This window comes from Carya illinoinensis, chromosome 7 (genome assembly GCF_018687715.1).
Source record: "Carya illinoinensis cultivar Pawnee chromosome 7, C.illinoinensisPawnee_v1, whole genome shotgun sequence".
Classification (NCBI taxonomy): domain Eukaryota; kingdom Viridiplantae; phylum Streptophyta; class Magnoliopsida; order Fagales; family Juglandaceae; genus Carya; species Carya illinoinensis.
This window is the reverse complement of record NC_056758.1, coordinates 43,490,543-43,501,829: the sequence shown is the minus strand read 5'-3', so window position 1 is coordinate 43,501,829 and position 11,287 is coordinate 43,490,543. Positions and strand designations below refer to the sequence as shown.

The following is an 11,287-nucleotide window of genomic DNA, read 5'->3' as shown; positions in this document are numbered from 1 at the left end:
TATTTTTATGAAGCCGATAAGAAAACGTCAAAAAGGCTAGTCTGAGAAGAAATTAAGGAATAACAATTAACTAATGTGTTCAATTGTTCGTTGGGTATAAAGTCTGAATCCGGATTCCATAAGAATCCGGTTTTTCATATTTAAAGGAAAAATCAAATAATAAGCTCAATAACTCAAAGCTGGTAATCAAACGAATCCCCCTACCCACCCTCTTCCTCTTTTGTTTGGAATCACATCAAAAAATCCCGAAAGCAAAAACCCACAGCGCAACCATCAAACCGCCTTGCAAACTCGTACCACTGCTAGTCGGAGCAACTGCCGGACCCTCGAACTCCACTGGAGAAGGCGTTGGAGAAATGCCAGTGTACCCGCGTCTTGAAGAAAGAACCACCACAACCAACTTCTGACCCTTGTCACAGTGTCCTTCAGCTCCGCTGATGAAGTAGAATGGCCCAGATCGGTCAAGTTTCACCTTAGTATTTCCGTCTTTGTACTCTTCAATGGGTTTAGATGTATTGCAGTTCATATAATCTTCCTTGTTCACTTGCAATACAGAGTCTTTCCCGCTGTCATATTTCCACACTGCATGAAAAATGAAAATAGGCGTGTTAGAAAAAAACCCCATAACTGAAGAAAAAGACCGGTCTGATAGAATCCCGATTCAGGTGGGATTGAAGAAGGACATTTACCGAGAGAGTCACCAACGACAAAACGAGAATTTCCGGCCCATTGATTGAGGGATTCAGATTGAGTGGACGGAATCTTCCATCCATCTGCATTACCTCCAACCAATATCTCTCTAGCTTCAGAGAAGTTGTAGAGTAACAAGAGCACAAAAGCTGAAATTGCTCTTGAAAAAACTGCCATGGACATCAGGAGCACTACCAGCAAATAATGAAATACGCTGAGAGAAGTAGAGTTGTGTGTTTATTTTCTTTCAGAGAGAGAGAGAGATGATTGAGGTGGAGGATTAGGGGTTTGGCGTATTTAAGAAGGCCGAAAGAAAAATAGCCGTTGCGACCTCTGGCTTTACTGAGTTTTGTCCTCTATCATTCATCTTAACGGTAAGAAGATAAAAAAAATTTAAAATTTAAAAGACTATATAACGTTTAAAGATACTGCTGAAATATGCTCAAAACTATCTTGAAACGGTCGGAATACCGTCCAGAATTTTGTAATACAATCACTTTTATATATTTTTTATACACTCAATTGATGTGATTAGTTAAATTAATTAATTTATATTAAAAAAATAATGTAATTAATGATATTAATAAAATGTATAAAAATACACAAAAGTATTATACATAACAATTTTTTATAGCATAAAAAGTAGTACGGAGAAGAGCAACGGTCAAAGCCTCTCTCACTTTTGAAGAGAGGGTGTTCGAGTGAAAATCTTTGCAAAAGTTGGGCTTGGGTCATGTCATTAAGCTGGGCTAAATGCGTTAATATCGTGGAGCCCAATAAAAAGGTGGATTGGGCTGCTGCCTTACATACACAAACAAAAAAAAGTCATCGTTTCTCTTTCTCCTGCCAAGACAACACTTGTCGAGCTGACTGTGCCACGCCACGATTCGGTTCCGTGTGCCCGCAGTGCTCAATGCTGCGCAGCTACGCGTCACGAGAAAAGCAGCCCGCCTTGCTCAAACGTGGCTATTCTACCTTTCATTTTGTGCGAGGTTGGCAATTCTGCCTCTTAAACCGACATAGACCCAGCACTACAGCAGGTTTCAAGCATACATTACCTGGAGAGAGAGAGGGAGAGAGAGAGAGAGAGAGAGAGAGAGAGAGGGAGATCATGGGAGAAGATGAGAGAGAGAGAGAGAGGGAGATCATGGGAGAAGATGAGAGAGAGAGAGAGAGAGAGAGAGAGAGATCATGGGAGAAGATGAGGGCTCCAAGAGGCAGCCTGGAAGAAACCAAGGGGAAAGGGAAGCACTGCACCAGAGGCGCAGACTGCCCTTAAGCTATAAGAACATGGCCATCGGAGGCATCCTTATAACTGCAGCCATTGTTGGATACTTGTACGCCAAGAAAAGGCCCGAACTCACCACCTCCCGACATGTAGCCAAGACTGTTAGAGCCTCGGAACCCGCTGACAACCTATCCAGGAAGTAGCTCGTGGCAGTAGCACTTCTGTGTATGATCATGAGCGTTTTTCGCTTGCATGTACTAATTGTAAAATGTTTGCTTTTGTTGGACCTTTTGCACCAAGTGTTGTTTTGTGCTCTTGGCTATCATCGGAATATATATCATGATTAATACCTATCTTTTGCATTCTCGGTATTTAATCTGTTTATGTAACTGAAAAAAAAGCGCTTTCAAATGTCGATTTGTGCAATCATGTGTTACTGATATTTACTTCTCATACCCCGGTCGCTGTAAGTTTAATGTCGTGTGTGTGTGTGTGTGTGTGTGTGTGAGAGAGAGAGAGAGAGAGAGAGAGAGAGAGTTGAAAAATTATACATATCAATATTCCAGAAAAATTCCAACATAACACGAATCGAAAAAATATCCATACCCAAATATTCCATTCGTTATTGATAAGGAATTGTTAATCTTAATTTTTCTAAAGGGTAATAATACAGCCATTTCATAGAGCAATTGGTGAAAACCGTGCAGAGGACGCATTCACGTAGACGCCTGGCTAGGCTACTGCCCCTGATGAATAAGCAGCAGATCAGTCCCATTCCAATTGAACCAAGGTCGTATATATATATATATATCGAACAACTTGATTGCGCGCCTCGTCCCCCTATAGAACGCAATCTATTAATGTATAGGAGTGTGCGTGCTTTGATGATAAGCAGGGTCGTATAGAACCCAATTCCTTGTAGAACCCAATCGAACCTGACCAGCTGGGTTAACGTTAAATATTGGGTTGAGATTTTCTTCAGAAACCTTCGTATTATTGTCCAACCCAATTGAAAGCTGGATTGGTTCCAATAGTAAACTAACAGTTTACTGGAAACATTTACACTTGTCGTGCTAAGGTTGCATGCCACAGCTACGTGTCCCTGCATTGCTCAAACGTGCACAGCTACGTGTCCAACAACCACCACCTGCCCTCATATACCAATACAATAGAAAACATATACGCACACACCAGAGCTCTCTATAGAACCTTCACCCACACAGAGAGAGAGAGAGAGAGAGAGAGATCATGGGAGGAGATGAGGAGTGGAGGAAAACAGCAGACACCCACAAAATGAAACCGGAAGACGTAAAGGCAGCGGGATTAGAGGGCTCCAAGAGGCCCCCTGGCCAACACCCTGGGGAAGTACTGCACCAGAGGAGCAGGCTGCCCTTCAGTTATAAGACCATGGCCATCGGAGGCCTCCTTATTACAGCCTCCATTGCTTACTTCACGTTGTACCTCAAGAAAAAGCCCGAAGCCTCCGCCCGAGATGTCGCCAAGGTGACTATTGGAGCCGCCGAACCGGAGGACACTCGGCCAAGGAAGTAGTACTTAGTGGCTAGCTCCTCGATCGTATTTAAAAAAACGTTTAGCAAATCATGTTTATGATCAGTTGTCCGAGATGCGGTTTTGCTTGTAAATGTTTGTTTTGTTGGACATTCTTTTTGCAATATTTTCTTGGGTATGGGAATATGATCAAATGCTCTTGATATAATCAGATTAATATAAACATACGCTCAAATGTTTTATCAGTGCAGCTATTAATCATATATGCGTCATCGATAAGTGATCTCACTCTTCAGGTTTTTTTCATGAGTAGGTTGCAAGAAAAAAGAACTTGCATTAACCAAAATGAAGAGGGAAAAAAATAAGGTGCATAAAATATAGGAAATGTTGTCTACATTCATTATGCCTGGCTCGCCTGGTGGGTTTGCTACGTTAAACCCTAATTTATCATTCGTGTACGGAATTTATCATTAAAAAAATAATTTTTTAATTTTTTTCATATTTCGAACCTGTTAACAAAACAGTCTCATGTTTGTTTTCCGTGAATAAGCAGATTATCTTGGTCCGTTCGTGTATTGCGTAACTTCAAAGGCCGACTTCTTTCTTTATTCGGCACCCATTTCAAGCAAAGTGGCCTGAGATGCCAGTGAGCATCACCCCAGTGCTTACAACATAGATCCCCGCCACGCCGCTCCATTTTGGTCCTTACGGAAGAAGTCTGCGCCTGAAGAAACATATACGAACTGTCATAATGTATCGAGGCAGGTGAAATCTTTTGTTTCATAAATAAATTTATCCTACCAGGACACTCAGACAAATGATGAATTGCTTGGAGTCCAAGGGATGCTCCCCGCTAACTCATCCACCCTCCTCAATTTCCTCCAAGAATTTAACCCATGTTTAAGGTTCAAAACTAAAAATCCCTACAAGACAACCTTTTTTTTTTTTTTTTTTTTTTTTGCAATAATTACGAACAACGATTTAATTGGCTGGGGCCATAATGGGAAAACAAAAGTTAGTAATCCAAATCCTATTAATACTACCTGTGGTTATAAGGCAATCATTACAAAACCGAGACACAAGCTGATTGGCATCACCTCAAGAACAAGGCAACAAGAAGGGAATTAAGCCCGAAATTGTAAACAAAATGAAGATTCACACTCCATATGCAGAGAGGTCTGGCCTCTCACTGCTCAGCATTCTCAAATAAATGGCGTTCCAGTTAAAACATTTCCTTTGCAATCTTCTAGGACGAACACCATAACGACACAAGAAACAATGGCAAATATATAATGTCTATGTTAGCCAACAATCTACACAGCAAGTCTGGCTATTAAACGAAACACAAATATTCTGATAGAATCTTCTAAAAATTAAACAAATAAAAGCTACTGTAACAGCCAGATCATGGCCTTGTCACAATTCAAAATCTGAGTATAGTTTTACATCTAAAAACATATTGGTACTTGTAATTTTAGATCTTACACAATTATTGAAGCCTTAAAAGAAAAAGACCACCCGGCACACCCAATTGCATTGATTAATCAATCTTCACCGATGAGTAGATGAGCCTTGTGAACCAAAAGCATGCATAAAATCCGATGGAACCAGTTAGAACAAAGAACGCATACGAGGCAATTAGCATGTATCCAAAGTACAATATCCCAGAGACAAGCTTTGTGATTTCAAGCTTTGTGAAGAAGTAGAACGTCGCATAGAGAAAGAGGTATAGTGCAGACGAGCCTGATGTAAGGTATGACCTCCACCACCACAGGTAGTCCTCACTGCAGAGTTGGAAGTAGCAGAGCACGACAGTTATTTCCGCACAAGTGATGATGAGGATTACAAAGACCAAGAAGAGGAAACCAAAGATGTAGTAAAACTGATTCAACCAGATTGAGGTAAGGATGAAGAATAGTTCAATAAAAACAGCTCCAAATGGTAGTATTCCTCCGATCAGAATCGAAAAGACTGGGTTCATATACCAGGCTTGCTCGGGAATCTGCCTGGGGATTTTATTTGTCTTCACAGGATCCTCAATTGCTGGTTTCTTGAACCCAACATAGCTACCTACAAATACAAGTGGGACGGAAATCCCAAACCATAGGAAGACAAGTGCAAACATAGTACCAAAAGGCACAGCCCCAGATGATTTCTGTCCCCATATGATAGCGTTTAAGACAAAGAAAATGGAAGAGACAATTGCCGGGAACATGATTGCGGTCCGGAAAGCAGTTTTCTTCCATTCTGTTCCCTTAAACATCTTGTACAAACGAGCAGAAGAGTAACCAGCAAAAAGACCCATGAAAACCCAGAGCAAGAGCATTGCTGTCATGAGACCACCCCGGTTTGAGGGGGAGAGGAATCCAAGGATGGCAAACATCATAGTCACCAGTGTCATCCCAAAAAACTGAACGCCAGTTCCAACATAGACACATAGCAGAGTTGAGTTATTTGGTGGCCGGAAGACATCCCCATGGACAAGCTTCCATCCTGTCTCCTCTTGGGCTTCTTCTTGGGTCTCAAGTTCATTGTACTTGGAGATGTCACGGTAAAGTGTCCGTAGCATTATCATTGCCACCATGCCCGAGAGGAAAAGAACAATCATCAAAGAATTGACAATTGAGAACCAGTGAATTTGATCATCACTCATTAGTAGATAAGCATCCCATCTAGATGCCCACTTCACATCACTCTCCTGAAAAATGATGTGATGACAAAGCAAATTTCAAGCTCAAAAGAAAACGCTAATAGCAAAATAAAGCTATAATTTATAAAACCTTACCTGGAATTCAACATCATATGTGAATATAATCTCTTTGTTCTCTTCAACCTCTTGGGGAGAGTTGGAATTCATAACTGTGTGTTTTGCATGAGGGTCACAGGTTGTTAAACGAGTATTCTCATCCCACTTTCCATCATATTCATGTTTAACGCTGTATTTATCCAGCATGCAAATAGCATCACCATGAGAAACTATGGAATACAAGAATCAGCAAGGAGGAATAATTCAGTAAGAAGAAGGGGACCCAGAAAACTTACCTAAATGGTCTAACCTCAAATCCCACAATTCTTGCAGAGTCTGTTTGCAAATCTCTATGAAACTTGACAGTAAATGCCAAATGGTTGTGAATAAAGTACTTGTCACCCTTGCTCTGTGCATAATCATTTAAAATGAGAAAAAGCAAAAGAAATGGCACACCCATGAAGAGAACAAAGGTAAATGCCAAAAATAAAAGTACCTACCCCAGGAATATGGGCTTTGAGCCCAACATGAAATCCAAGCTGATAAACAGTGGTTGATTCCGGCTCCCGCCTTTGTATGGGCACAACCAGTGGAAGATTATCAAGGATCCTGTCACGACAGATGCATTTAAACGAATGTAACTTGAAGGCAGGTCCAACAGACACTAGCGAAAAGGTGTTTATTATGAAAAAGAGAATCCCATACATGTTGACCCGATACTCATCATCAATTTTCGCTTTAAACTCCTTCGCAGATTTGGCATCTAGTGTAATCCGGCAAACAACCTTGCACATTTTTGGTACTCGCATTTTAAACTGCAAAAATTCCCAGTCAACTAAGATAACTCAATTATCATAAATTATAAGATGTAGACTTGCAAAACTATATTCAAAACTAACCTCATAGGGAGAGTTTTCAATACGATCACCACGAAGTACTTCCCCAAGATTCTCTGCACTGTCCACTATCTTTTTAGGCGGGCAATAAGGAAGAGAATAATATGTGTAAGGAAGCTGAGTCCTTGTAGAGATTAATTTGTTCACTTTCACTTTTAGAGTATCATCCTGCATCCAAAGAAAATTAAATCACAATTTATTAGAATGATTTTTAACAAAGTTATTCTATTATCAAACTAGTGTGTAGAACACACCATCCATATCACTTAAATGACAATATTTGATTTGTAAGATTCAAATTCTAAATTTCTCCTCCAAATCAAATTATGCCATGTAAAAACTTTAGAGTTGTGCTAGGCTGCCCTCAGCAATGACCACCCAAGCACATCTGTGGTTTTTTATTTTTTTGTTTTTTTTTTTTTTTCTTTTCACATTTTTTTAATATATTTAAATATTTTAAAAAATTTTAAAAAAATATATCAATATATTAAAAATCACTTCCTTAATCATTAAGTAAAAAAAAAAATTAAATGTTAAGCGGTACACTTGAGCAGTACAATGCAAGCGGCATTGTATCATTTCTGAAAAATTTATTAGGTGTGTTATCCACAAGACTTATAAATAGATTTTTTCTTTCTAACATGTGTTTTGGCACAGAGAACAAATTCGAGCATCCTAGAGAGCCAAAAATTATTATCATAAAATAATAGCACTTACCAAAAAGTTATCACTATTAAATAATAGCAAACACGAGAACAGCTAACACATTTTAGACAACATGAATTATGAAGCACATCTCAGTGCGGGCCCATAATTTTTACCAATTTCTTTTTTATAAGTAATAAGAGATTGTATTAATGCAAGTAAATAGGCATGGCTTTGGAGATACAATATGGAATCGGAAGCACTATGGAAATTAGTAGTTCTTGGGAAATGGCTTGAGAACTTGAGAAGGTTTAACTGGACACTTCTTGGAAAATGGCTTTGGAGATACAATATGGAACCGAAAGCACTATGGAAATTATTAGTTGATTGTAAACATGGTAGTTCATTGGGAGGTTGGTGTACTAGAGAGGGGAATGGGTCTTATGGTGTGGGGAACTGGAAGCATATAAGACGAGGGTGGGGGGTGTTTGCTACCCACACTAAATTGATGGTGGGCGATGGCACTCTATAAAATTTTGGAGAGACATCTGGTGTGGGAAGGTGGCACTAAAGGACTATTTTCCATCCGTTTTCTGAGCGGCATGTTATCAAGAAGCTTCGGCGGCGCGTCTCATGGTTCGTTTAGGGAACCAAGTCCAATGGAATGTCACCTTTAGTAGAGCAGCCCAAGACTGGGAACTAGACAGTTTCAAGGCTTTTTTTAGTCTAGTGTACTCTACGAAGTTGAATGGACTACATGACGACAAGCTGTGGTGGACACTAGCGGGTAAGGGTACTTTCTCGATTCACTCATTCTATAAGTCCCTTACATTTATACCAAATTCTCATTTCCCATGGAGAAGATTGTGGAGGAATACGGCACCTTCCAAAGCTCTTTTCTTCATTTGGGCAACGGTCCTGGATAAGATTTTGACTACCGATAATCTACGAAAGTGACTGGTAATCATTTTAGATTGGTGTTGTATGTGTAAGAAAACCGGTGAGATAGTGGATCATCTCTTGCTATATTGTGAGACAGCTAGAGTCCTATGGTGCGAAATCTTTACTCGAATAGGGTTAAACTAGGTGATGCCTGCTACAATGGTTGAATTATTGGCTAGTTAGGTGATGCCAGGTGACGCTCCACAAATCAAAATTATGTGGAAGATGGTCCCTATCTACATTATGTGGTGCATATGGCGAGAGCGTAACGAGCAGACATTCGAAGAGAAGGAGCGGACACTAGAGGAGTTTCGTTCTTTATTTTTCAGCACTTTATTTCTTTGGGCTATAGCTATAGACTTTAATGGCCTAAGTGAACATGATTTTCTTGTGTCCTCTATAGCAACCTAGATAGGTCTAATCTCTTGTATACCATCTTGTGTACTTGGGCTATATCTATTACTATTAATACTACCATTTACTTATAAAATAAAATTTAAAGAGAGAGAGAGAGAGAGAGAGAGAGAGAGAGAGAGAGAGAGAGAGAGAGAGAGAGAGGCATAGTCCAAGTACAAGGAAGTATATAAGAAGAAGCACCTAAATACAAGCTAGGGACTAGGATATTCTTACCAATTTCTCTCACTTTTTGGTACATTTTTGTATAAGCTAGCTATTTGGCACATACAAAGAATTGATCAAGATCTCCATTAGAGAGTCATGTGGGCATGACGGTAAGTTGTCTCACACAGTCTAATTTTGCATTCCAGTTGGGTAATTTTCTGACTTTTTTTTTAATCTTTTTCTGTTTTCTTCATTCCCCTAGAAGCACTGTGATTTTTGTATTATTAGATATAGGCCAATTGAACAGGATAAATCCCAAAACTTTTCCGTAAGCTTCACCCGGCACAATTTTTGGATAAGTAGCTCCACTTGGCACAATGATAAAGCCAAGTTCCCCAACCTGCTTTTACCAATCAATAAATTTATAAAAACTATATGGTGCAGGATTACATACTTCTAGACCACTCATTGGCCAGAATTCAAGTCATTTGATGCGGTCAGCAAACCATCTTATTCACCTTCAGGAAAAAATGAAAAACCAACACCCCCACTCCAGCAGTTGTAAGATTGAATTGTTCAAGCTGAGTAGCTTCATCTCAAGACGATATAAAAAAAATGCATCAAGCATACTACTTGGGTGCGAAAGTTGTTTATATTCCTCATACATTCAGTCCACCAAAATATCGCATTAAATTCAATGATCCATCATATTGGAGTATTGTATACATTGAGATAGTGGCAGGAGGAGTCGCAGTTCTTGTCACACCACCACCATATAATTGATTTGATCATTTTTACTTAATTTGTTGAGTCAATTAGGAAGGCATATGCACCGAAATAGCCCTCATATGATCACAGCCCATTCACTTCAGTGTGCTTGGAGGTTATTATCCACGACAATTTCTTACTACGTAATCCCTATAAAAGAATTTCTTTGTTTTTAGCTGCCAGAATTGTCACTCAAAAAATTATTAATAATGTTAAAACAAGTTCTTTTCTTATCTGAAGTATATTCAAAGACGTTGAAATGCTATCCTAAACGCTCCTACAATCAAAAGAGTACATAATCATGCTCAAAAGACTTGACCAATTGGCTCCGTCACCTTAGCTAATAATAAAAGAAGCCGTTGTGTTTCACAAACTCTAAACAAGTATTTCCAGAAAGAGCGAATTTGTTCGCTGAAAAAGAGTTTGCTTCCCTCTAAATCTCACAATTCCCAACAAGATTGGGATCTGGTGATGGAAATACCAAAGCGCACCCGAGACTTGTATAGTTACAATAGTATTGTTTTAATTTAGTGATTCACAATTCAACAAGACGGTACAATCATATGATTAAATTTCTTGGAATCCAAAGTGAGTGGAGACAATCAAAGGCCTATACCACACACAGATCCGAGCTATGGATAAAGATCAAGCACTTTACACGTCTACAAGAACATAGATGCATCTGTATGTAACAATATGCGTGTGAGAAATATATATATATATATATAGAGAGAGAGAGAGAGAGAGAGAGAGAGAGAGAGAGAGCTGACCTTATTGAAGTCCTCGGGAGCGACACCGGGGAGATAGAAGCAGAAGCTGCCATGGACCAGAATCAGAAGGAGTGCAGAGATCGAGAGAGTACGGACAGCGAGCGATCTTCGAAACGCCATGGCGTTTCGTTTGGGACGGAGAGGGCGAGAGATCTGGGAGATTCGTAAATCGCAGCTGTATATAGTAGGATGGAAGGGCGAGACAGTCAATAATAAGAAATAGGAAGGAGCTGGGGAGCTGGGTTTGTCCCTCCGGTTTGACTGGGTACGGTGGTGACTTTAGATTACTATCGTTCTCTCGAGAAACGATAAACACTGAGTAGAAAAGCCCAAGTCCAAAAGTAAGCAAAAATATCCGCTTAGGTCGATGGAGCGAATCAGGTAAGGCCCGCCACTGAAGCCTGGCAATATATATAAGAGGAGAATGTAGAGCCTATGGCAGCAAAACAACTCCAATCACTTTGAGCAGGTACTAGGCTCAAGCCCACATCTCACAAGCACTTCTGTCCCAACCCACTTATCTCACAAGCAA

The 11,287-nt window shown here is 39.8% G+C and overlaps 3 protein-coding genes across 3 annotated transcripts; 1 reads left to right on the top strand and 2 right to left on the bottom strand.

The window, feature by feature from the left end:
* Positions 1–52: 52 nt before the first annotated feature.
* Positions 53–966, bottom strand: LOC122314791 (early nodulin-like protein 1). Its single transcript, XM_043130383.1, has 2 exons — positions 690–966; positions 53–582 (listed from the first exon to the last, which is right to left on the bottom strand). The coding sequence occupies exons 1-2, from the start codon at positions 871–873 to the stop codon at positions 236–238; spliced, it is 531 nt and encodes a 176-aa protein (XP_042986317.1). The 5' UTR covers positions 874–966; the 3' UTR covers positions 53–235.
* A 2,129-nt stretch (positions 967–3,095) lies between these two features.
* LOC122314793 lies at positions 3,096–3,635 on the top strand. The gene has a single exon (XM_043130388.1). The coding sequence runs from the start codon at positions 3,167–3,169 to the stop codon at positions 3,467–3,469; it is 303 nt and encodes a 100-aa protein (XP_042986322.1). The 5' UTR covers positions 3,096–3,166; the 3' UTR covers positions 3,470–3,635.
* Positions 3,636–4,693: 1,058 nt separating this feature from the next.
* Positions 4,694–11,017, bottom strand: LOC122314790 (transmembrane 9 superfamily member 8). Its single transcript, XM_043130382.1, has 7 exons — positions 10,756–11,017; positions 7,073–7,237; positions 6,879–6,988; positions 6,674–6,782; positions 6,470–6,582; positions 6,213–6,363; positions 4,694–6,125 (listed from the first exon to the last, which is right to left on the bottom strand). Exons 1-7 carry the CDS (start codon positions 10,873–10,875, stop codon positions 4,968–4,970), a joined length of 1,926 nt encoding a protein of 641 aa, XP_042986316.1. The 5' UTR covers positions 10,876–11,017; the 3' UTR covers positions 4,694–4,967.
* Between the last annotated feature and the right edge of the window lie 270 nt (positions 11,018–11,287).

Bases quoted from the DNA above. Each gene is read 5' to 3' on its own strand.
- LOC122314791 (XM_043130383.1), bottom strand. From the start codon at position 873: ATGTCCATGGCAGTTTTTTCAAGAGCAATTTCAGCTTTTGTGCTCTTG. The intron at 583-689 runs GTAAATGTCCTT...TTTTTCATGCAG, and splicing joins TGTCGTTGGTGACTCTCTCG to TGTGGAAATATGACAGCGGG.
- LOC122314793 (XM_043130388.1), top strand. From the start codon at position 3,167: ATGGGAGGAGATGAGGAGTGGAGGAAAACAGCAGACACCCACAAAATG.
- LOC122314790 (XM_043130382.1), bottom strand. From the start codon at position 10,875: ATGGCGTTTCGAAGATCGCTCGCTGTCCGTACTCTCTCGATCTCTGCA. The intron at 6,364-6,469 runs GTAAGTTTTCTG...GGATAAATACAG, and splicing joins TTTGAGGTTAGACCATTTAG to CGTTAAACATGAATATGATG. The intron at 6,126-6,212 runs GTAAGGTTTTAT...ATCATTTTTCAG, and splicing joins CATATGATGTTGAATTCCAG to GAGAGTGATGTGAAGTGGGC.